Source organism: Cannabis sativa, chromosome 6, assembly GCF_029168945.1.
Source record: "Cannabis sativa cultivar Pink pepper isolate KNU-18-1 chromosome 6, ASM2916894v1, whole genome shotgun sequence".
NCBI classification, from domain to species: Eukaryota; Viridiplantae; Streptophyta; class Magnoliopsida; order Rosales; family Cannabaceae; genus Cannabis; species Cannabis sativa.
Genome location: NC_083606.1, coordinates 3,931,580 through 3,958,165, shown reverse-complemented (window position 1 = coordinate 3,958,165; position 26,586 = coordinate 3,931,580). Strand labels below are relative to the sequence as shown.

General features: G+C 32.4%; 3 protein-coding genes and 1 long non-coding RNA gene across 4 annotated transcripts; 3 read left to right on the top strand and 1 right to left on the bottom strand.

Annotated features, from left to right (window-relative positions):
* Nucleotides 1-8,085: 8,085 nt before the first annotated feature.
* Nucleotides 8,086-9,683, bottom strand: LOC115695713 (NAC domain-containing protein 72-like). Its single transcript, XM_030622783.2, has 2 exons — nt 9,270-9,683; nt 8,086-9,179 (listed from the first exon to the last, which is right to left on the bottom strand). Exons 1-2 carry the CDS (start codon nt 9,418-9,420, stop codon nt 8,392-8,394), a joined length of 939 nt encoding a protein of 312 aa, XP_030478643.2. The 5' UTR covers nt 9,421-9,683; the 3' UTR covers nt 8,086-8,391.
* A 125-nt stretch (nt 9,684-9,808) lies between these two features.
* On the top strand, nt 9,809-10,356 carry LOC115725041 (histone H4). The gene has a single exon (XM_030654454.2). The coding sequence runs from the start codon at nt 9,877-9,879 to the stop codon at nt 10,186-10,188; it is 312 nt and encodes a 103-aa protein (XP_030510314.1). The 5' UTR covers nt 9,809-9,876; the 3' UTR covers nt 10,189-10,356.
* Nucleotides 10,357-14,470: 4,114 nt separating this feature from the next.
* On the top strand, nt 14,471-15,562 carry LOC133039045 (uncharacterized). The gene is made up of 2 exons (XR_009688583.1): nt 14,471-14,702; nt 15,379-15,562. It is a non-coding gene; the product is annotated as an uncharacterized LOC133039045 (long non-coding RNA).
* Nucleotides 15,563-16,808: 1,246 nt separating this feature from the next.
* LOC133039044 (uncharacterized) lies at nt 16,809-18,281 on the top strand. The gene is made up of 2 exons (XM_061117854.1): nt 16,809-18,018; nt 18,098-18,281. The coding sequence occupies exon 1, from the start codon at nt 16,812-16,814 to the stop codon at nt 17,187-17,189; it is 378 nt and encodes a 125-aa protein (XP_060973837.1). The 5' UTR covers nt 16,809-16,811; the 3' UTR covers nt 17,190-18,018; nt 18,098-18,281.
* The last annotated feature ends 8,305 nt before the right edge of the window (nt 18,282-26,586 follow it).

Here is a 26,586-nt window from a genome sequence, read left to right as displayed (position 1 = left end):
AACTCTTTCCCCTGTTCAAAAGAAAAGCTTTAAAATGGGATTGAAATCTTTAGCTAATAGAACAATGGTAAACGACCTGTTGTTGAGGAGGATGACTCTGATTTTGTTCCTCCATTGTCTAAACGTAAGCGACATCCTCCAAAGAAGAAATCGAAGGTGGCTGCCCAGGAAAAAATTCCTGAAGATGTTTCTCAAAAAAATAATCAAGTTGGTGGTGGTCTTCGATCTCAGGTTTGTTTTCGGTTTCTTTTTGGTTTCCCCTCTTTTTGAAATTTTTTTGTATTTGACATTAGTGTGTTTTGTGTTTATCGATTTTACTATTTTAGGTTTTTCCTTTTAACATTTCTTTTTGTTTTGTTTGGTTTTTTAGGGCTTCTATTTTTTTAGTTTAATTTATATGTTCTTTTATGGGTTTTTCATTTTCGTTTGTTTAGTCTTAATTTCTGTTTCATTTTGTTGTTTTTTTTTTCTATTTTTATTTTTCCAGATGTTTTATTGTTTTTCATTTCAATTTCTTCATTTGATTATTTCTCATTTTGTAATAGTTTTTTCATAGTTTTTTAATAGTGTAAACACCTTCTGTATGTATTTTTTTTTAATATGTTTTTTGTCTAGTTATTTCCTATCCATTTTTATATCATCAATGGGTAACAATTAGATTTACCATGGATGTTGATGTTCAAAGAGTTTTTTCTGTATTTTAGTTTGTATGTAGTTGTTTTGTAGTTTTATTATAGTTTTGCTACTTGCATATGTTATTTCATTATAAAACTAATATGCAACTATTTTGCACAAAACTTGCTATGTATAACTACTATTTCTTAGTCCCCGTCAAATTAAATTCCTGCATAATATATAAACTAACATAAAACGATAATGCAACTATAAGGCAACCAAAACAAAAAATAAACAGACTTATACGTAACTGGTTGTACCTTAATTCGAATTTACTCTTCTTATTGTGTTTCTAAAAAATATATATATATTGGAAACCAGTAATCAATCAAAATGCAACTGTATATAACGTAGATGTATTATTCATGAGGTTTTTTTTTTTTTTAATTTTTCACATCATACATTGTTTTGGATTTGGTGGGAGCTCCAGATCTGTTTGTTACAGATCTACATTTCATGAATATAGATTTCGATATTAGGGGGAGTTATTTTGATCGAATAAAATAGAAAACAAATGTGTAATTTCAGTTTCTTCACAGTTTTTCTGATTTTTTTTTCGTCATTTCTGTTTAGATCATTGCAGGTCTTCTTTTCCAGTTGATTTCGCCAGAATTAATAGTTGTATTTTTATCGTTTTGGTTTCATTTTGGTTGTTTTGCGGTTTAGAAACGATCGCGGTATTTTCACCTTCATGGTTCGCTCTGTACAGCTGAAGGCTTAGTGCATGTGGTATTTTTGTAAATATTTGTATGTGGACTGTATAAATGTTTAATGGGCCGGCCCAAAGTATTTTTGTAATTTTTTTTCTTTTTTTGTATTTTTCTGTTTTTTTCCCTTTATTTTTTCATACTATTAGATGGTGTAATGATAAATGATAATAGTAATAGTAAAATAATGGAATAAGAATGGTAATAAAAATTGGTGATAAGTTAAAAAATGGGCATTTTACAATTTTGTATACATTATTTTAATTAATTACAAAATATGTGCAAAAAAATTTATTATCATTTTCTCATACATTTTTATATATAACTAAAAACTTTTTTCAAATTTTTTTATAATATATATATGGTAATAATTATTGATTATTATATATATAGGGATATGATTTTGTCCTGTTATTGTACTTTCACGGATTGTAATCCGTGATGTACAGCAGCCGTCAGATGAGGGAGTTATTTGATCTGACGGCTGAGATTGATCTAGGGGTAATTAGGGTTAAAAAGTAGAAACATAATCTAACACTCATTTAATGTACCTTGAGACCCATCTAATGTACCACGGAATACATTCCGTGAAAGTACATCACGGGACAAAATCGTATCCCTATATATATATGGTAATATTGGCTATGTTTATTTTTATGTTTACAATTATAATAAACATACCAATAATATAAAATATTTTATATATGTGTTTATTTTATTTTCTATTAATTAAACATACTAATTTAATAAACAAAATAATAATATTTACATAGGTTTATTATATCACTCTATGTGTGTTATGTTTATTTTCTAGTAATTTTTTAAAAAATAAATAATATATATATGAAAAAAATTGTTTATCTTTATCTTTTTTTTTTGTTTATTGTGTCATGTTAATTTTTTCTAATTAAATAATTTTTGGAGTTTAAAAATTTTATTTTTTTTATTTATTTTTTGATGTAAGAATTACATTTCAATAGAAAATTCGTTCACTAACCCATTAAAAAATAATCAATATATAGAAACAATAGAAAAAAATATACTTTTAGCTATGTCTATTTTTATGTTTACAATTATAATAAACATACTAATAATATAAAATACTTTGTATATATATGTTTATTTTGTTTTCTATCTATTAAACATACTAATTTAATAAACAAAATAATGATATTCACATATGTTTATGGGGTAAGTTGAAAAATGCCTCTTTTATTCATCAATTAATTAAATTTACCTCTAATTTTATATTTATTTGAAACATACCTCTTTTTATATGTATTGTACCTAAAATACCCTTACATAAGAGAATCACATGAAGAGTATCTTGAAGTGACAGGGGCAAAAAGAGGTAAAAATGATAGATTTTAAAAAAGAAGGTAAAAATAAAAGAGGACAATATAAAAAAGGTACAGAGTGTAATTTCCTCTATGTTTATTATATCACTCTATGTGTCATGTTTATTTTTAGTAATTTTAAGTATTGATTTATTATATTTATATACATTAGTGTTTATAATTTTGATATTGTATTTTATTTAAAAAATCTTATTAAATTATAATAATTCATACTAAAATAGATAATAAATATTTATCTTTTAATAAAAAAATATTTAATTTGTTTATTTTTATAAAACTGTTTAATTAATTTTACGAAATTGTTTATTTTGAGTTTTAATAAACATACTTTATTATTTAATGATTAAAATGTATGGTTTCATGTAATAAGTTTTCAAAATGTATAAGTTTTTAAAATATTTTTTTTTTGCACATTTTTTGTAATTATATTGTTTTTGTTGTACATTTATGAAAAAAGCCCTTAAAAAATACTTTTTTTTTGTATTTATTAATTAAAAATATATTCAAATTAAATCTATTTTCTATTTTATATAAAATCTAGCTATTAACTTAATTCTTGATTTAACCATTTTTTTAATGTTTTAATTAAATCAAAACTAATGGAGAGTTAACGATTCAAAGTTTAAATTAAAAATATACTAAAATATAAAATAAAATTTCTCTTTTTCGACTCAATCACTATTGCAGAAATTGAAATTGAGAGAATATTCTAGAATGTTTACGAATTATGCCTCAAATATTCAAGATCTCTCAAATCAATAAACCAAACCCATTCTTCTCCAATGAAAATTTTTGAACCTATCTTTCTAAAAGCTTTCTATGTTGTAAGCCACTGTCTTCACACATTACATGAGTTTGAAAGGGGCAGATGAACTTGATCATTATTTCGATGCTCACATGTGCTAGTCTTGTGCCACAACTACACACCTAAAATGGCAGAGCTACCGAAGGTGGAGGCGGTTCGGAAGGCCGTAGAGGAAATTACTACTACTACAAAACTCACATTTAGTGTCAGTTTTAAAGTGACACATAAAGAATTTAGTGTCAGTTTTAAACTGACGCTATAACCATAGATGCAAATATTGAGATTTTTGCTTCATTCATTAACTGACGCTAAAAGTTTTTTGTTTCAATTCATAACCGAAGCAAATAGTAATGCACTGACGCCAAAATATTTTTGCTTTAGTTATAAACTGAAAAAAAAAAAAAAAAATCGGAACCTCTAACTTCGAGGTTGTGCTTTTGAGAAAGACTATCGTTGTCGCTCACCGCAATAAGAATGAGTTTCATAATTCAATCTCATTTGCACATGATTTTCCAATGTCAACACTAGGACCTTCACAACAATGAAATAAATTACCAAACTTTGATACGCATATGTAGAGAAAGAACAATTAAGGTACATAACTTAAAAAAACATCAAATCTTAATACAAAAGTTATAATAAGTCTTTCCTATCATCATCATCCAATCAATACCAATACCATCATCATCATCATCATCAACAATCATCACCCACATCTCGTAAAAGTTAGAAAAATCGATTTGTCCAATGAGAAACATTTACAAACCTATCTTCTAGTAAGTCTTTCCTTATTTCTGGGAGAATATTCACTTTTTCAATAACACAACGAAAATTGATTTAGGGACTACTCCCCAACCCATGCAAGCACACAAAGGAGACCATCTTCTTCTTACCATTTTTATTATGACCAAAGTTATAATAATGGTGGTGTTTCATTGCGAATAAGGGGTCATCATTAATAAAATAAACAATTTACTACAGAATCAACATCATCCACTCTCAACAAAATTCTCTCTACAATCTCTTCTGGAATTAGGCAAAATCTATTTGTTCCTGCATCAGTATCAAATTCAGTACTCAAACTATTCAAATCCTTGTCCTTGATAAGGATAAATCATTATAATGATGGTGTATCTAATCTATGATCAAAACTAGGATTAATAATAGAAGAGTAATTTACCAGTGTGATGGGTGAGGCCATCCAAAGCCATTTATTAATTTGAAATTTGTAATGTATCTGAGAGAAGTAATTTTGAGAAGAAAAAAATATCAAAACAACTAAAAGTTTCAGTCTTTCAGATCTATCTTCAGTGAAAGGCTTAATATCCGTAACATAATATAATTCAAACAATAGCACAGACTTTCAAAATTCAAAATTCCAAAATTAGAGATAATATATATAGTGATCCGAAATAAAAATATTATAATCCAAATTTTACAGTCATTCTAAAAATCAAAACTAATAAAAAGTTTGAACTTTGAATGAAGGAATAAACAATATACAGTGAATTTTGAACTCACAATTTTGCCCCCAATAGTTGGTTGAAGAGATTGTATGGTGGTTTCCTTGCTAACATTAAATTTTTCAGCTTTGGTAACAGAGAAAACAGAAAAAGGAACAATTTTTCACTTCTCTTTCTCTCTCGCAAAGAGTTGAGAATTGTGTGTGCTAGGGTTACTTACAAGTCTTAAGTTATAGAAAGTAATAAGAAAAAAACTAGTTATGATACAAGATTACTATAAAAATTGCTTCTTTGTTTCCTTAAAATAACAAAAATAAAAAAAGATTACTATAAGTGTTTTCTTCAAAAAAAGAAAAAAGATTACTAAAAGTGTCCCTCCAAGTTGGGCCAGGCAGGTGAGGCCTAACTTGGAGGGTTTTCCTCTATTCATACGGGTTCGTACGATTTGATGTTAACAGGAGGTCATGCGCCGCCGATCGTGTACAATAAATGTCAGAGTAATGAACATTGGACAGAAGGATATGTTGCTTTTTGTGCTGTGCACCTTTCCCAAGTCTAACATAGGAGGCAAACCCTTGATTCTGTGGGACTGGGGTCTGATGTTAGAAGGGTGCCACGTAGTACTGCACCCGGACACCTCTTCGACTACTCCTCTAGGACTACCCCTGAGGGTATCCGGTTGTGTTTTCCTGAACCTTTACTTCTCTGGGCGAGAGTCCTCCTTCCGGGACCAAAAAGGTTCGACTTTCAAAAGAGGGTTATGATTGAACCCGAAGCCGTAGTCCGACTCCGTTTATGGGCTGACCCATTGCTCTGTTTGGGCTTGACGAATGTGCCTGTGAGTTGATTTTGGGCCTTGGAAATACACATGTCACCCATCCGAAAACGCAGGTAACAATAAGAACAAGTTTCATAATTCAATCTCATTTTGTTAATTAGCCATGTGTGTTTTAGCCCTTTTAAACAGTTTGATGTACATTATAATAATTTTATAATAATATACTTAAATACACAAGTGTTGATGCTGAAAAATGGCCAACTGCGTATCGTCTGATAAGCGATAGCGACAACTAAAAAAAATAAAATTAAAGAGAGAACACTATAATTTATAGTAGTTCACTCTCTATATTCTGATGGTAATGGAGCTACGTGTACTTCAAACTTTTATTGATTACGAAAAAGTAAGTAGCTTAATTTTTTTTTTTTTTAAAGTAATTGCAGCAAAAGCCCAAGGAAAAATTATGAATTACGATTGTGCAGTGTCTTATTTGTATTTCTTTAAATCCTACAAAATTTATTATGTACAGTATATTAATATTAGTTGTTGAGCTAAAAATTTAATTGTGCAGTAAGTGTTTTCATTGGCTACTAAGGTTCTTGGAATGTAAAAAAAAAAACTTATAACATAGTTGAGCTTAAATGATTTTTTCATCTTCCCTTACTTAAGTCTAACATTATAACCTAATTAAGTCATTTTGATTTTAAAACATTTGTTGTTGATATTAGTAGAGAAGGTTAAATGATGCAAATATATTGAAAAATTAGTTTGTGGATTTGTTTAGATTGAGTTGAGCTTATATGGTGGAGTTCAAATTATTGTGGTTATTTGTGAGTCTTATTATTTATTTTTTATTGAACTTTGAGGCAGGTGAACTGAAACTCTGATTAAAAATTGCAATGGATATTTCATGGGAAACGCAATGTAGTGTATATGGCAATGGTGGTTGTAATATCTGTTAACTCGAAAGGGTATTTCTGTAAATTTTACCACTGAGGGTATTTTTGTCATTTTACATATTTATGGATTTAAATTTATATGAGATTTTTTTTTTTTTTTTGTGAAAATATAATGACTTTTCTTAGCATGTGCTTAATGCTTAATAAGTATATATAGATATTATTCGATTGTGTTAATTATTATTTAACTTTTGATAAATATTATTATTTATGTGGGTATAATAATAGTGATATGTGTGATATAATAATGTTGATATTTATCATTAATTATTAATTTTTTATATAATAATATGGGCAAATATTATTATTATTATTATAATAGTATACATATATTATAGTGATATATTGTACGTATATCACGTACAATATGTGTAAATATATCACGTAAGTAGAAGACCGAATATTGTGGAATGAGAATCGTTCCAGTTTTAGGTGGCGTTTGGTTGGAAATATTGAAATAAAATAGAATGAAAAGAAAACAATTTTCATTCCATTCCTTTTGGTTGCATTTTAAAGTATTGGAATGATGTTCCAATAAAATATTTTTTCTACTATTTTTAAAAATGAAGGAAAAACTATTCCAATGTAATAAAATAAAAAATTCAATGATTTCTTTATCAATTTTTTGTTATGATTTTAAATTTATGCTGTAAAAAAATTTCTAAAGACTCTTAATTTTAATAATATTTATTTTATATAAAATATATATTTGTACTATGTTTTTTAACTTTTTCTGTAAAAAGAATATTAAGAGCAATTTTTAAAAAATTATTTAAATTTAATAATAGGATATAGTTATTATTTGATGCTGTGGAAATATATTTTGAAGAGTTGGATGTAGAATATTAGGTAGTGTTAATTTGACCTTAAAAAGAGTGTGAAATTTGGCGCCATAGCCAAACAAACACATTTGGCTAAATTGAATCAGTTTTTCTCATAATTAAAGGTAATCTAATCTAAGGGTGAGAAAAGGCAAGCTGCGGATGGCAACCTAATCCAACGGTGGTAATAACACAACTGGAGAGAGAAAAGAAAGAAAGGAAGCAAAAATGTGAGGAAGAGGCAAAGGAGGAAAGGGAGGAGGCAAGACTAGAGGCATGGCAAGGTTCTCAGGGAGAACATTCAGGGCGGAGACTCAAGGACGAACTCTGTAGGGATTCGGAGGTTGATGGATTTAATCTTTTCTAGTGTTAGTGGTTAATTAATAGTTTCAATGTTGTGATTACAGTCATTGGATTATTATAGTTTCGTTTGTTAATAATCTTCGAATTAGACTGAGCTTGTTAGCCTTTTGGGTCGGTGTTTCGAATTTAGAAATTGAAGATGAAAGAATTAATTGGTTTAGTTAATTAATATTGTAAGAAATTGAAGCTTTTTTCAAGTGAATTAATGCATTTAGAGAGTAGTTATATATTATGAGTTGAATAATTCCCAATTAAAGAAAAAGAAACAATTAATTAATATATATATTTAAGTATGTATTAAATGTGACTGAAGATTACATGATTAATGTGTTAATTATAGTTGAAGAAAATTACAATGCATGTGTTTATGAGAAAATTATAATAATTAATTATGTTATTAGTTGATGTTGTATTGATTGAAGTTGTTGTTGTTGTGGTTGTAATAGAAATGAATTGAAACACTTAGAATATGATGTTGTTGTTGGAGTTGTGGTTCTCATTCTCACAGTTGTGATTCAGAAGTTGAAGAAGATTTTGGATATGATTGTCAATATCATTATGATTGTGTTGGTGTTGTGGAGCAAGATTATATGGTGGATCATCGAAGTAGTGTTGCGGTGGATAGTCTGCTTGGTTGAGCTGATTAAAGAAAAGTGTATCATCATCATCTTCTAAATCTTCTTCTTCTAAATGTTGATCTAGAGTAATGTTGAAATATGATTCCCATTCTTCTACTGATAGATTAGGATTAGGATTAGGATTAGGAGGATTGGATTCATGTTGTTGTGACAGAGACAGAGGATCATTATTCTTGTTGTCTTCTTCTTTTTGATCTTCTTCTGTTGTTGTAGATGTAGTAAATCTCTTTCGTTTTCTACTCTCTTCATCTTCATCTTCATCTTCATCTTCTTTTTGATCATTATAGTACAGTTTGCACAAAACACATTCATCAAGAGTAGTCTTGTTGTTGTTATTTGGTTGTTTGTTCATTAATCTATACTCTGTTAGAAGCCAATTAGTTTTGTTGTCGTCATCATCCTTATTAGATGGTTTTCCCATATAAAACTTTAGATGTGTTTCGTAGCCAATTGTGTTGCCTTCAGAGGAGATTATTGGATAACATCTCGAACTTCTGTAGTGTCCGTCTCCAGCTGATCGAGAAGGTCGTTTGTTTCCACCTTCTGATAATTTATGTAGCGGACTAAATAAGTATAAGCAACCCTCATCGAACCTCTGCAATGGATATTTTTCTGCATATATAAAAATAGTTAATATATAATTAAGAGCCACCCAAGTATAATAATAAAATAATATAAATGATATATAGTATATATGCTTACGTATGAGTTGCCATGGATTATACAAGTAGACATTATCTTCATTGATGTGCATTGGTAATGAGTGTCCATTAACCTTCTTTTCAAGATAATCAACAATCAGTTCTTCTTCGCTCGGTGCGAACACGTAACCAGGTGGTAGATTCTTCGTCATTGTATTGTACGTCTCGTAATTATGTTTCTCAATTTTTCAATTTCTTTTCTCCGTACTCTCTCTCCGTATTATATAGGTATATATAGGTCAATATTTTATAAATATCTGAAAATGTATATAAAATAAGATATTTTAAAAAATAATATTTAAGATATAAATAAAATTTCTGGAAAGTTATAATTAAAAATAAAACGTAATTTCCCGCCATAGACAAATACGGTCTAGTCACTCATTCACTAAACTTTCGCGCATTTTTATGGAAACTTCAAACTTTCACCGATCCGAATTAAACAAATCCAACGGTTCCTAAGCCAAGCTAGCTCTACACGCGGATCGTGACCTGATCCAACGGTTCACGAATAACTTCCCCAAACTGACTAAGTCAACAACTAGCTATCTAGAGAGAGACAGAAGAACACTGAAGTTTCTAGAGAGAGAAAGTTAGATCAACCGAAAATGTCAGGAAGAGGAAAAGGAGGAAAGGGTTTGGGAAAGGGAGGAGCCAAGAGGCATCGTAAGGTTCTCAGGGACAACATCCAGGGAATCACCAAGCCGGCGATTCGCCGTTTGGCCAGACGTGGCGGCGTTAAGCGTATCAGCGGTCTCATCTACGAGGAGACTCGCGGTGTACTCAAGATCTTTCTTGAGAACGTTATCCGTGACGCCGTCACTTACACTGAGCACGCTCGCCGGAAGACTGTTACCGCCATGGACGTCGTCTATGCTTTGAAGAGACAAGGCCGTACTCTGTACGGATTCGGAGGTTGATTAGTGTGAGTCAGTCAATGCTTTAATCTTTTTAGTGTTTATAATTATTGTTTTTGAGATTTGTAAAGGGAATTAAGCTTTTGGAAATGCTCAGATTTCAATCTTGAGTTCTTGTACATTGAATATGAAATGCCTATTTTGGATTGAATCAAAGAATTTTGATATTCATTTTCCCTATCTGGAATTTACTATTCTGTTTGGAATCAGTTAAGAAATTGATTATTTTTCAAAAAATTGATGAATAAATGGTAAATTGGAGAAAGAAAGGTATTAGAGAAAAAGGGCCTTCGTAGTTGAATATCAGGCCCATTATGGGAGCCCATAAAAGTGATTGGGCTAAATCGTAAGGTCCATTTCAAATAATGGTCGCATGAGAGGAGTTCAATTCGATTTAAAAAAGTATAGCAACTAAATCAACATAAACTAATTTAAACCCAATGTTTGGTTAGTGCTAATGTAAAATGATCTGGTTTTGATTGGTTACAATTTTAACTTGTGAAATGTTTTTTTTTTTTTTCATTATATAATTACCATATTTCACATTACATATAATTTCAAGTACAAAGAATAATGATTTAATTAACAAGTCTCAAGAACCATTGTAATTTAAAAGAGACCATCTTTAATGGTTACACCATTTTGTTGTACAATCAATTCTGTGAAAAATTTACTTTTGTTACACCAACTTTAATAATTCACATTAAGTTTTAGATACAATTTCACACCAAATTAAATTATTTTACTTAAAATGAACACATTTTGTACCATTTCTATTAATAATCAATAATAACTAATTTATGATATAATTATGTATTTTATCGCAAATAACTTTTGATTTTTTTTTTTATTATTTTTTTTTTTTTATAAACTAATTGAAAACAAAAGGTTAGATTGTAAAGAAAGTTATGTACCAATTTAGTATAAATTCAAAGTCTAACATTGAGGGTGGTTTGGTAGGTTGTATAATAATTGTAATTTAATAAATTAGAAGAAACACTATGTTTAGATTAGCCTTTTTATTATATTAATTATTACGACTATAAATTTTAATACAATACATATTTTTTAATTTTTAACAAATAGTTCTTACTAATTTGTATATTACAATATTTATAAATGGTTAGAGACAGGAGTGGACCTACATAAAAATGAGGCAGATAGTTAACTCAAAAATATATATATATATATATGCATTTTAATCAGTTACGATATATATTTATAATAAAAGATGATATTTATAAACATAAAATTAGTTTTAGTGTAGTGGTTAAATTAAATTGTACCTAGATACGAGTCCAAGGTTGGGATCCAGAGTCGAGATCGAGGTCCGGGTCCAAGGTTGGGGTTCGGAGTCGACATCGAGGTCTGAGTCCAAGACCGAGGTCTGTAGTCGGGATCGAAGTCCGAGTCCAAGACTGAAGTCCATAGTCGAGATTGAGGTTCGAGTCCGAGTTTGAGGTCGGGGTTAGAGTTTGTAGTCGGGTTCTGGGGTCCGTGTTCGAGGTCTAAGTCCTGGTTTGAGGTTTGGGTCCGTGTTCAATGTCTAAGTCGGGGTCTGAGTTTGAGATCTGGGGTCAAGGTCGGGGTTTGGGTCCGAGGAAAGATAGAGTCGGCATCGGTATTATCGTAAAGATAGTATAATTTTACCCAAATTATTAAAATAAATTAATATCAAACATAATATTATATTAATTAATACTATACAATGCAATACAATACAACCCAACACTATACTATACAATCAATGGTGGAGTTAGACCAAAATTTAATGGGTGCTAATACATGTAAGCATTATAATTTTTTTTATTTCTTTAAAGAAAAAATTAAAAATTAGGCAGGGTCATGACACCCTCTGCCCCTATATACAATATAATACAACACAATACAACACGGTGTACCATACGAGTCCTTAATGGTGTATGCTTGGTAAGGATGGAAATGGGGCGTGTATAATAGGCGAAGAGTGCTATCTTCGTCCCAATCCCCGCATATTCTCCATCAGGGGTAGGGCGGTGAATCCCCTTGAGCTGGGTAATTTTCACAAGGAACCCAATTATTTATTTAAATTTAAAATTTAAAATTATATAGATTTTAATAATTTAAAATATACAATATTATCTAAATCAAAATAAAAATATTTTAAAGTTTATTAATAAACTACAAAAACACATAAATATATATGTATAATAATTAAAAATAATATTATAAGTAAATAAAAAATTAAACTGGTCCTCGTTAGGGCAGGGGTGCTATCCCCATCCCCGCGTAGTTTAATATTCGAGAACAGAAAATTATCTTTGTCCCCACCTCATTTCACATTTAGGCAGGGAATCCCTGTTCTATTAGGGTTGGCTAATCGCAAAGTCCCATACTCACGAGTTAAATTTGAATCCCAAATCTCTGGATAGTAAATAAAATTACTTCTATAAGACTTTTTTAATGGTGCATAAAAAATATTAATTTATGTTAGATAATTTAGATTTTATTAAATTCTTATTTGTCAAATTAATGCTTGCAATGAAATCTAAAATTATTTCTATATTTTAATTCATAAAAATGATTACAATTTTATATTAGTAAAATTAAATAGATAATAAGCAAATATGCATTATTATTGTTAATAAATATGCAACACATACATAAAAAATTAGAGTGATTTTAGGTGAGTTCCACATAAATAATAGTTAAGCAAACATATATTATTAGTGTTTTCACTGAGTTCTACACATCTATATAAATTATGAATAATAATATGTTGGCATATTATTTATATACAAATAGACATTTATGTAACAAGTAATTTTAATTAATTATTTTTATTTAAAATAGGTCGCTTTACAATTATCAAAAGTAATTTGCCACTATCACTATGTGTGTTATGTTTATATATAAATTGTGTGTACTTATCATTATAAGGTAATTTATACGTAAATGTTTTTTTAATGTTGTTTTTCTTTTAAAAATAAAAAAAGACGATTTGTTTAATTAATTTAAATTAGTGTAGATTTAGAGTGAAAAGTTCCAACATATCATATGTGATTGTATTATCGTACCAAGTTTATTAAGGTTTTTTTTTAGAAACCAAGTTTGTTAAGTTGTTGTCATGTATGTGAATATTTTAATTAACGATCCTTTTTCAACTTGAAAAAGAGTTTTAAAGTCTTCAATACCAAATGGCCTTCCACTTTATTTTATTTTTTTTTGTTGTTTTTTAGGCTGGATGCCTTTATTATATCATATTTTTTTTATTTTTTTTGTATAATCTATTTGTTTTTGGAAGATAATAATAGTAATAATAATAATAATATCTTTTGTAAAAAAATAATAATCATACTATTATCTTAAAAAATTAAAAAATACCATGTTTTATGTGGTGTAGTGGTAAGGATATATTTACAAGCATCCTTTCTTGTTTGGATTAAGGGTTCTAAAGTCACCAAAATCTCTCTTAAAAAGGATTAAAAGTGAAGTGTCATGGGAATTCTTGAGGTGACTACTAATGACACAATTAAAGCAAGTTGACATATAAAATCCTTATAGCTGACAAGTGATCTTCGGAATTGTCAAAAATGACTGATGGGATGGGGAAGACATATGCAAAACATGAACCCCTTAAAAAAAATGAGCTTTTACAAAAATACTGGATTTTGGTTAAAATTTTATAATTTTACTGTCACATGATTTTTTTTTTTAAAAAAAATACTATCTTTTTATAAAATAACTGTAAAACAACAAAACAGAGTAATTAAACAATGGAACAACTAGAAAACAATCGTGGAACAACAGTGAAAACTTAACACAATACACAATATAAAATTTACACAGTATTTAAAAAAAAATATCATCTCAAAGTAAAAACGTAAAAAAATTAGAAATTTCAGTATATGGTATAAAACCCCCCAAAAATTGAGGAAATTGTATTGTATACCCACTTTACTTTATCAATTTTAATTTTTACCTTCATTTTCATATTCTATGAGATATACCCACTTTTATAGGGAAATTTCAATTTTTGACCCTAATAAAATACCCCATTTCAAAATATATACCCTCCACTAATTTATACAAATTAATTCCACTATTACTCATTTGTACCCAAAATACCCCTCAAATTTAATTTTCCTATTCACACTCTCTTTCCGTCTTTCCCTCTCTTTCACTCTCTCTCTCTCTCTCTCTCTCTCTCTCTCTCTCTCTCTCTCTCTCTCTCTCTCTGTCGTTCCATCTCTCTCTCTGTCGTTCCCTATCACTCTTCGACATCGACCCAACATCACGACCCACTCCGGCCATCCACCCACGTCCCCGACCCACTCCGGTCATCCACCCACGACCCCGACCCAACCACGAACCACCACGGACCACCACCACGACCCAGTGACCACCACGAACCACCACGAACCACCACGGACCACAAAACGTCGCCACCACCACCACCCGTGATCGTCGACACCGAACAGAGGCCTTCGCCACCACGAGCAGTACCCGTCGCCACCACCACCCGTGATCATTAAAAGGTAATGTTTATGTTTTGAGAAAAAAATACATTTTTCATAGATTTGGATGCCAATTATTGCATGTTGTTGAGATTAGTGGATTTTGTGTAGCATTTGTGATCTTTAGGTTGTAGATTGTAGTGTTTCAATGAAATCTGTGTAAATTACAGGGTTGTCGATGACATGTCGATAGGTTGTCGATAGGATGTCGATAGATTGAGTGTCTGTTTGAATGTTACTGTGATTTGTATGTCGATAGGATATCGCTTGTATGTCGATAGGATGTCGACTGGTATTTTAATAGTATTTCTGCCCTATATTGTCGACGACTTGTCGACAGTATGTCGATGATATGTCGATTAAATGAACTTGTTGATTGTTAGGTTGTATTGTCGACTGAATGTCGACTGTATGTCGACAGTATGTCGATATATTGTGTAATTGTTATTTGTTTGAATTGTCGACTGAATGTCGACAGGATGTCGACATTTTGTCGACATGAAAGTATTTTGTCTGCTTTTGATAATATCGACATAATGTCGAGGGTATGTTGACATAATGTCGACATGTTTGTTTTGAAATTTTTGTGTGCTTGCTGTTAGATAATGTCGACTGAATATCGACATGATGTCGATGTTATGTCGACCATTTTAAATTTTTTTAGCAGCTTTATTTATTTGTTTTTTTGTTTTTTCAGATGGCTCCCAGACTCATTATTCCAGCACCCGAGCATTTCACTGGCCGCGTCACATATAGGGGCACTGGAATTTTTGCAAAAATTAAAGCTCGGTTTGAGGAGTTCAACCTTAATAACACGGCGAAGGAAAGCCGTTTCGGGAGCTTCTGGAATGCCGTACCACTGACATTCTCCTCGGTGTTATTTCACCAGCTGATGCTCCACAAAATGAAAGTGGATGCTCAGGAGGAGTTGAGGATGAGGTTTTATGTTGGTCGGAAGGAGGTCCGATTCGAGTCTTGGAGTTTGCACTCATTACGGGTTTGGACTTCTCCTCGGGGCCAACAGAAGAGGAGAAGGCTGCGCAGGTCGCGCGCTCGGGGTCAGACCGATTGATCAACAAATATTTCAACCGGTCTGATAGTGTGAAGACAGAAGCACTCCAACTTCGCTCACAACCGCCGTAACCCGGAAGACTTGTACAAGCTCGGCTTGTGCTTGTTTGTGGAGTCAGTGCTTCTGGGCCGCGAGGCCAACGCGCTGATCACGCCTCACATACTTAGATATGTGGAAGACCTCGAGTTCTTCTTCCGGATTCCTTGGGGGAAGCACTCATTCGCCAGACTCATGCACTCGCTTCAGAAAGACATGTTGAAACGAGAAGGCCAACTACGAGAAGAAGGCCGAGTTCGGATGTTCGACACGAGTGCAAATACACGGCATATGGCTTCGCACCGCAGTCCAATATTGGGCGTACGAGGCCATTATGGAGGTTGGCAAGAGGTATGGCACGAACCACGGGATTCGGTTCCCCGGGATGCTTAGCCTGGACGAGCAAAGGCGATATTGGGAAGAAAGACGTCGGCGCATTATTTTCTAGACGGGTATGATTTTCACTTATGTTACGAATAATTATTTAACATAAATGCTTGTAATAAATGCTAAATGGTTTTTATTTTGATATTTTTTAAACCATAAACGGAATGCGGAAGTGGTGAAGGGGCTACTTCCACGGACAGAGGAGGAGGCATTTGTGAGGACAATATCTTACGATGGTGTGGAGAACCTGGTTGATGATGTTGTGGATGACATAGAGGCTGAGGCAGGTAGTCAGGTACCAGAGACTCAGGTCCCAGACACTCAGGAAAGAGACACTCAGGTACCAATTTTTGGAACTTTTTTTTATGTCTTTATATTTTATTATTTTTTTTATATAGTGGAGGGTATATCGTATGCTTACCGTATTTTTTTGATATATATTTTTTCAGGCCACTGGTTCAGAACCTCAGCCCAGTGCACCATCTTCATCAGGCGTTCGGGGTGCCGAGTACACTGATTTAGTGGCTCGGTTGGATAGGATCGAGGCCGACACTCGGGTCCGTATGCCGCTCATGTCGAGTGAAGAAGGCATACGAGACCGGCCATGTAGAGCCGAAGGGTGGTCGAACGTAATTATGGAGCAGCTCAGAGACATATTGGCCATGTTGAATCGTCCGCCAACGACAGCTTCAGCACCGGAGGCCCCAGCAGATCCATCTACCCCACCACCAGCTGCTTCACCCCCACTAGAAGAGGATGAGGTCTTCCCCGACGATTACGATCCTTATGAGGGAGCTCCAGCGACTCCGATCGAGGCACAACCTCTTATCCATGTACATGACACCGAGTCGCAGGGTGAGATTCTGTCCATAGAGGCACAACCTGCAGTGGTTAAGAGTCGGAAGAGGAAGAGAAAGCCTCCTGTATGGTTCGGTGACTATACGGAGATGAAGAGGAGACATAGGCCATCTTCGACTTTTGATCCCACGGAGCCACGGATGAGAAATTGTTAACCACTTTCCGAAAGTGGTGTGTTGGACTCATTCCGAACCACCGACTTCGGGATTTGAGAAGTGGTGATTACGGTCCAGGATTCTTTTGGATAATGCTCACACCAAAGGAATGGCTTACAGATGACGTAAGTAAAGTATTTTATAATATTACTTCACTTTTCAACTTTATGTACAATGCAATTAATATATTTTTTTGTGTAACTGACATTTCCGTTTATATGCAGCATATAGATGCAGCAATGCATATGCTGAGGAGGCGACGCATCGACTATCCACTGACATTTCCTCAGAAGGGTATCATTCTCTCCACATTCGTGACCGCCATGATCAGCAGTGCATGGACGAGCCACAAGGGTCCGAGGAGAAACTTTAAATGGGAGGATTATATCCTGGACTACTGCACAGGGGCTCATAAGGTATTGTTTTAGTAAGATTTTAAATGTCAATTGTTTGGGAAGATTATTATGGTTTGTTAATTGTTTCGTTGTTCTCTGTAATTACAGTCCCAAGTCTTTGAGAGATGGAGGGGTAACGAGTTTATTTACTTCGTTCTGAACCTTCCCACGACAAGGCACTGGGTCACAGTTGAAGTCGACATAGAGTTGTGGAAAATTAATGTCTACGACTGTGATTCCAGCGTCTGTCATTGGACCGACATGGAACCCATCATGAAGGTTTGGGCAGAACTGCTGCCCTCGCTACTCCTTGCAACCGGGGAATTTCCACATAACAACCAGATCATGGCGTTAGCTAACTGTGACATCACGGTGCTTCCAAAAATGCACGCGACTCGAGCCACTCACGACTTAGTTCCGAAGTCAGCAACCAGGTACATAGCGATAAAAAAGTACTATAGTATTAAAATATGTTTTACGTTAGACTGACTTTACATTTTATTTTGCATTTAGTGGTGATTGTGGCGTGTATTGCATTGAGTATGTGGAGCATCTCATGATGCAGCGTGGATTGATCGATGTGACGCCAGACCGGATAGCCATGTTTCGTCAACGGTGGTGTGTCGATTTATTTTACCAAAATGTCGGCTGATTATATGTGTAATTATTGGGACATTGTATATTTTGTGTAATGGTGATTACAGTTATGTATATATAGATTTTCTTTTCGTTCAAATTTTGATAATTATACGTGGTTTCAAATATAAAATATCAACATTATTCAACAAAAATAACTATTAAACCTAAAAATAATTAAAATATTTGAAAAATATTCAACCTCAACAAAAATAAGTATGACAAAATATGCATCATTACAATATATCAAATTTCCCAGCGAATACGTACAAGACGCCTCAGATGCGGGCTTTGCATGTTGCTCTGTTGTGGCCTGAAGCACCACAGCAATGGGCTGCCGGTTTCGTGGTACGTAACCTTTTTATCACCAGACGGGAAACGGTTCTCCCGTCTTCTTCCAGCGTTGCTTTTTCTTGGACGACCTACAGGCTTCTTTTCCACAGGTACCCCAACTTTCATATTCTTGATGTGTTCTGGGAGAACCCAATCATCCTCGTCACCAGCGAGATTGATGGTATCATCGTAAATCTTCCTCCACGTTTCTTTTGAATAATAAGGTGAGCAAAGCGTGTACACACTTGTGTTCGTTTTCAATGCCGCGGCACATGCATGAAGGCAAGGGAGTTTCAATAACGTGAACACGCCGCAGGTGCATGTTCTTTCAACTAGATTCACATCACCACCTCTTTCACCGTTAGGTCCCCTACCAACGTTATACAAATTGGCTCCATTTCGTTGGACGCGCCTGTACCTTGCATTTTCATGAATTTTTGCCAAGTTTTTTTCGAAGAGCGTGGCCAAAGGGGTGGCACATTTGTCAGCATTTTCGAGGCGATCAGCGAACCACGATTGGAGTGTGAACCTGATAAATTCAACCAAAGTAGTTATTGGATATTTCCTGAACTCTTCTGTGACACTATTGAAGCTTTCAGCAGCGTTGCTCGTCATGATGTTGTATCTATCGCCCAAACAATAAGGGTGAGCCCACTTCTCAAACCCTATACTCTCCACATATGCAGCAATGGCCGGATTCATCTTTCTAAGCTTCTCGAACTCTCTATCGCATTCAATCTTCGACCATGCGTAAGCAACATTATATATTTGGTTGTGAAAAGCATCAGTCTTGAATTTGGCGTTCACGTTCATAACAATGTGGTGATAGCATGCACAGTGGACTGCTTCGGGAAAAACGAGTTCAACAGCATGATCGATGCTTTGATGCCTATCTGACACAAACACTAAGTTCTCAACCACGCCAATTGCTACCCTCAACTTCTGTAAGAAATACGTCCAGGAGTCGTTATTCTCACTGTCAACGATACCATAAGCAACCGGCAACAATTGGTTGTTCGCATCGTATGCCACAGAAACTAACATTATACCGCCGTACTTCGTCTTCAAGAAGGTGCCATCGATACTCAAAACAGGACGACAAAAAGAAAAGCCCCTTCTACATGCACCGAGTGATATAAAACAGTACTTGAACCGCTCATCCTCTAAGTACAAGTCAGTAATGGTACACGGATTCTTGTTCCGGCATGTACAAGTACCCAGGAAGCTTCATGTATGAAAACTCAGGCGTACCCCTAGCATACGTAAGTCCCATCTCCCTGCACCTCCACGCCTTCACATAACTCATACTGATACCGTAGTTGTCAAACATGTCCCTCTGTATGTCTTTAGCCTTGTACTTAGTTCCGTCTTGGGTGTACTTCCCCTTAATAAGGTGGCCAACTACCCATGGTGCTGCTTGACGGTGATCTGAACGTCTCGCATTCAAGTTACATGTGTGTTCATTGTGAAATACAGTGACCTCAAAGTTGTCAGAATGCATCTTCTTCCTCCCCCTCAATCTCCATTTACAATGCGGAGCCTTGCATGTAACGTACAACACATCAGGGGATGACTTCTTCACCATCCACTCGAAATTGTTATTAAGGGCAAACCTACCCACAACTTGTCTCAATTCTTCCTTGTTTTCATAAAAATTACCAAGCTCTATCACCCCTGCTTCCTTACTTTGTAAACAAGTAGTTAGCTCATGATTTTCCATTATATCTTCCTTTGTCCACATGGGAGCTTTGAACTTGGTACAAACTTCGAAAGAGGAGAACGTTGCATGACGAGCATGTTCTTCGCCCGCCCGGTCGACTACTGCTAGTTCCAGGTGTAGTGCGATTTTCACTACGAGGTTGTCGTTCTCGCTGTGTACCTTGGTTACTCGGTACACACTCTAACCTCAACAATGGTCCCGCTACGGGTTCATCGACTGCTAAATCATGCTCATCGTCCATATTCAAATCTACAATAGGATCATTATTATAGAAGGGTGTATCGAACTCTTCAAACTGATGAAATCCTGTCGCTTCTTGTTCTTGCCCTACATTGGTCGGAACATCAAAATTGGTCGGAACCTCTAAATTGGCCGGAACCTCCTCATTCACACCAATCCCAACATCTGTTTCGGGAACGCAAGACCCTACCACACTCCGAGGGAGAGGATTAGTAGGCGGCGTAGGCTCCGAATTCCCAACTTTTCTCACCTTGGTCACGAATAATGGCATAAACTCTGTATTTGACATTGTTGCCCTCATCTCTAAAAACGTTCTCAGTTGGCGTTCTCTCTTAATAACCTCTGGCGCAACCATTTTTCCCTTCATGTACAAGGAACAAATCTCCAACTTTAAATCATACGCTACCGGATCAACTTCCAACTCTTCATATAAAATTTGTCGCAGTTCTTGTAGGGTTGTCTCGGTTGTAACTGTCAACGTCAAGCTGCTATTTGCTTTGTAGATCCAATTATAATTCTCACATAACCAAACACCATCGTACGATACAACAAGGAACACTTTGTCTCCTGCAATTGCAAACCAAAAAAACAAGGTGAGTAAAGGAAAAAACACCAAAAAAATAAAAATCGACATCCCATCGATATCAATAGACATAATGTCGAGAAGCACAACACCAGAAATTAGGGCACTGATTGTCGACATTGTGTCGACATATTATCGACATACAGTCGACAAAAACAACAACCATGCTCGTCATCGACATAATATCGACATACCATCGACATTTAATCGACAATTAAAAACGGTTGCACATTTAATGTTAATAAATTTTACCTACGTTCCCAACAACCCTTCCCAACTGAAACGTTGCATGTCAGACACGTGTCCTATCGACAACATATCGACATGAAGTCGACATGTCGTCGACAAATGTGTTAGCAGTTACACTAAATTGGCATGTTGTCGATATGATGTCGACATAGTATCGACATTCTGTCGACAAATACGCCATTTAATGCGTTTTCCGTCTGATTACGCATTTAATGACCATTAAATTTTCATACATTCCCAACATTTTTACTGCTCTATAAAAGCAAAGGGAAATCTTATTCATAAGTGCTCTTGTATTCCACCTATCTCTTACTCTTAAAAATTTCTCTTATTCTCTTAAGTTTGAAATATGGCCCCAAGAAAGAACGGCAAATTCCCCATCCTAACTCCTGAAGAGCTGAAGCAGGAGCCTGATGTTGGCATAGTTACTCCTGCAATGCAGAAAGTTTTGGACGCCGCTCGAGCTTTCGAAAGAGAACGAAATGGTAACGAGTTCAGGTTCATGCAACTTGAAAGAGAATTTTGCAAAAGCGGTGTATGGCGGCTCCACCACACGGGTTCCCGAAGGATGCCGTCGTTGCAAACTGAGCATCTTCAACGGTAAACCGGTGAAGCCTGGAACATTATGCAAGTATTGCAAGGCTCACCCACAAGCCAAAGAATTTAAAAAAAAATAATTTCTTATGTTATGGTTTGTGGTGAGTTTATTTTATTTAATGTTTGTTTTTTTTTTTATGAACTTTTATTTTCTGTTTTTTTTTTATGTTTTTTTATGTTATTTTTAATGAACTTTATTTTCTGTTAATGTTATGTTATGTTTATGTTTTATCCACGGTATTTTTCCATTGCATCGATATTTTGTCGACATCATGTCGACAAAATATCGACAACTTCTTAAAAAAACAAAAATGCTTGTTGTCGACATTCTGTCGACAAACATGTCGACAAAATGTCGACAAATAGTTAATCCCAAGTTGGTTGCATGATGTCGACAACATGTCGACATTATGTCGACATAACGTCGATAATGGTCGTCCCTGACCTTTCCTTTGTAATCATCGACAAACCATCGACATATCATCGACATATCATCGATAACACTGGAAAACCCAGAAATCGACTGAAAACCAGATCTGCCAGATCTCAACAATTTCAGACCAAAAAATGCTAGCCGGTTCCAACAATAAACACACGTATAACAATTTTAAACTACATAAAGTCAAACAAAATGCTTAAAATACAACTTACCCATTATAATGGTGTAAGATTCTTGAGTGATGTTGTATTGTGCTTCGGTTTTCCACCAACACCCACCGAGAAAACAACCATTCAACAGCAAATAAAGAGAGTGGGACGGATAGAGGGAAATTTTTTCATAAATTTTTCAATTTTTTCCTAGAGAGAGAGAGTGGTGCACGAGAGAGAGGGAAGAGGGAAGAGAGAGAGAGAGAAATACCACTTTCAGATTTTAGCTTTTTTTTTTTTTTTTAAAAAAAAAAGGGTAAAATGGGAAGTTCATGTAATTAATGGACTAAATTTGTACAAATTAAGGAAGGGTATAAATTTTGAAATGGCTTGTATTATTAGGGTCAAAAATTGAAATTTCCCCTTTTATATATGATGTCCCCATTATAGCCCTTAGGTTAATGTAAATCATATGCTACACTTAAGTGGAAGGCGAGCGTATATTAGGTAACCCACTCACAAAAATTGTTAGATTATTTTTAATTAATGGATACAAAAAAGAGACATTCCTCAACTTATACCAAAAAAAATTGGAAGAGATTTTTTCTCCTTTTGTTTATTAGGCCTATTATTATGTTGTTATTTTCATATTCTTTAAAATATGATATTTTTCTAAATGCCACTCTCTTGGAGGGCCCAATCCGAGCCCAAACCTGGTCAATCTACCCAAAAACCGAAAATTAAAATTTCAGAAATTCTAAATATTTTATGACAGATTTTCTTTCTTTCTTTCTTTCTTTCTTTTTTCTTTTTTTTTGAGAAAGTTTTGTGACAGATTTTCGCTACACCATTCTTGCAATTCATACCTAAAATAATATATGATCCTAGTTTTGTTTTGATAAATTGATGGGGGTAAAATGGTAATTGAGTAATGTATATCATTTAAATTTGAATATATATGTGGATAAATTGGTGCACACATGATCATCACCAAAGATCTATTCAGCTAGGATTTATTTATTATTTATATATATATATATATATAAATGAAAATAAGTCTTACATTTAAAAAAATATGTTGTTGAAAAATAATCTGCAAAATCTAAATCATTGGTGTCACTTTCATTTTTAAATGTATTATATATGTTATGTGTATAAACAATTATTGTCTATTAAGTACTAATTAATTAATTATGTAGTGTTCAACTTATTATAGTTCTTAAAATTAAATTAGCATTAGAGTAGTTTATTTTTATAATTCCATATTATGATTTGATTATACATAAAACTAATTAAAAGAATTGGATATTTCATCCTGATGAATGATTTAGACATGTATATATATCTATGCTATATATAAAATGTATAATAAGTAGCTTAATTGTATAGTTATCCAACCCTAATTATAATGTTTAGGTTGAGTTTTAATTATAATTACTAAATATCAAATTAATTAATTTAATGGTTATTAACATCGATATGCTAATTAGTCATTAAAGTATAGATAAGTTTATTATCATTCATGATCAAGAGTTTATACAATGTGCAAGTAAATTAATATTTTTTTTTCATTTTTTTTTTCATATATATTTAATTAGGGTAAATACTATTTAGACCTTGTATTTTATAAAAGTTACAGATTTGACCCTCTATTTTGTTAAATGATAAAATAGATCCTGTATTTTCCAAAATAGTAAAAATAGGACCTTGAGCTTAATTTTCGACAATTTTTTTTTTTTGATATAACCAGCTTGAAGACAATTCCTAACACGAATAGATACAAAAAATGTAAACAACTTTGTCATAACACATTTAAATTGAATTATTATTAAATTTTATTTTGACAAAAAATTAGTTCAGGGTCCTATTTGTACCATTTTAGAAAATACAGAGTTCATTTTATCATTTAATAAAACAGAGGGTCTAATTTATAACTTTTGCAAAATACAGAGTCCAAAGTGGTATTTATCCATTTAATTAACACTACAAAAAATCTTACTTTTAGTCACAACAAAACTTGGGACTAAAAGTAAAAAAGTTGTGACTAATTATTAATTATCATTCCTATGTTGCGACTAAAAAGTACGTGGTTAAATGTATTAGTCACAAAAATTACAATTTTTTGTAACTAAATGTAGTTTTAGTCACAATACTTGTTGTGACTAAAAGTAAATTAGTGACAATTTGTGTCTAAATACTATGTTTTAGTTACAAGTAGTTTTTTGTTGTCACCAAAAGTCACATTTAGTTACAAAAAATTTATGTTGTGACTAAAAAGTTGTCACTAAAAGTAATTATTTTTTGTAGTGTAATATTATTAAAAAAGATTATAAATTAATGATCAATATTCAATTAGATATTTGTGCTCATATTATAATATATATTTTTTTCAATGTGCATTTATTCTTTATCAATGTGTTGCAGATATGAGTTATTTTCAGGGTACCTTCCAATACATAATAACACTGGTTACTCTAATATATTTAATATTTATTACCATTTATATACAAATAAATATAATTCCAGATGAAATATTAATATATAGAAATATTTTATTTATTTCTATAAATATATTTATAAATTATTGAGTAAAAAAGAAAAGAAAGGGTGGCTGTCTTTCCATATGATAATTAAGGTTTTTTTTTTTTTTTTTTTTTTTTTTTTTTTGAAGAAAATAATTAAGTTTATAAGTAAAGACAAAATTATAATTCCAAAGACTTTGTGGCATTTGACTAAAACGGCCTCCATTAACTAGGCAATGACGTTTAGCACTAATTAATTAGAGACACAATATTCTTAAAAAATAAAATAGAAAAAACATATTGTAGAAATAATATCTAATATAGAAAAACTTCATAAGAATTTTTATTTTTCGAAATTTTAACATGTGATAAATTATATTTTTAAATTTTTTAATCCAACAATCTCAAAATTTTTAATGTTAAAAAATTTGAAAAATATAATTTAAAAGATAAAATTTTTAATTAGTGCAAGAAAAGTACTTTGTATTTATTATGTACTAGTCTTTTTTAAATAAAAATTGGTGAGCTCATCTTCAATATTTTGACCAAATAAATGACGATCTTCGTGAAAACATTTATTATTATTATTAAATATTTATATTTATATATGTATATTGAAATTATTTAATGAGTTGAGCCACTTCAACATGTTGTTAATTTATTAATAATGGATTTGGAAGTAAGAATTATATATAAATTTTTATATATATTTTTTTTCAAGTTGAGCACTTAGTAATAATTAATGTCCTAGCACTAACTTATTATATATTACTAACTCTTAACTACAATAAATATCTAAGTACACACCTCTACAAAAATTGTGTTTTAGCAACCCACTTTAGTATTCTTATAAAAGTTTTAACACAATATTTATAGTTGTTAAAATACATATATTATTTTAAAATATATATATTTTATTTTTTTCTTATTCATATAACATTTGTCACATTTTCTTAAAAAATATTTCAATAATTGACAACACTAAAAATTGTCCATCATACATGGTTCTTCATCACATTAAATTAATGATTTTTTAAGTAAAAAATAACTTTTTTTTTTAATAAAAAAATTAAAAAAAATACCATGTGGCCATTGTTTATATTGAAAATTAAATTACATTACATAAGTGGCAAGACAACTTCTAGATAACCTCCATTAGAGATGCTCTAAAACAATTGTGATGCTTAACACTGTATGTAGCACCTTGTAAATAGTTAACGATATTCTATAATAAGTATTAAATTTAATAATATGGAATCTGATACTTAATTACATTAGTAATAATTTGACACATCTAGATAATATCTTTTAGTATTTTTTTAATATATGCCTCACAAATAATACAAGGATCACAAAATGGTTTAGAGGACTTTTAATGTCTCATTTTGTGGAACACATATTTATGTCTCATTTCATTGGACACGAAAAGTGAGGGACATGAAAAGAAAATATTAGACTCTTAAAGTGTACTCCTAATTAATGGTGTGTATATTAAGGTAAATAATTTAAAATATGATCTATAATTAATCTTTTA

Coding starts and splice junctions, on each gene's coding strand:
- LOC115725041 (XM_030654454.2), top strand. CDS start 9,877: ATGTCAGGAAGAGGAAAAGGAGGAAAGGGTTTGGGAAAGGGAGGAGCC.
- LOC133039044 (XM_061117854.1), top strand. CDS start 16,812: ATGGAGCAGCTCAGAGACATATTGGCCATGTTGAATCGTCCGCCAACG.
- LOC115695713 (XM_030622783.2), bottom strand. CDS start 9,420: ATGACGAAGAATCTACCACCTGGTTACGTGTTCGCACCGAGCGAAGAA. Junction 9,180..9,269: donor TAATCCATGGCAACTCATAC/GTAAGCATATAT, acceptor TTATATATGCAG/AAAAATATCCATTGCAGAGG.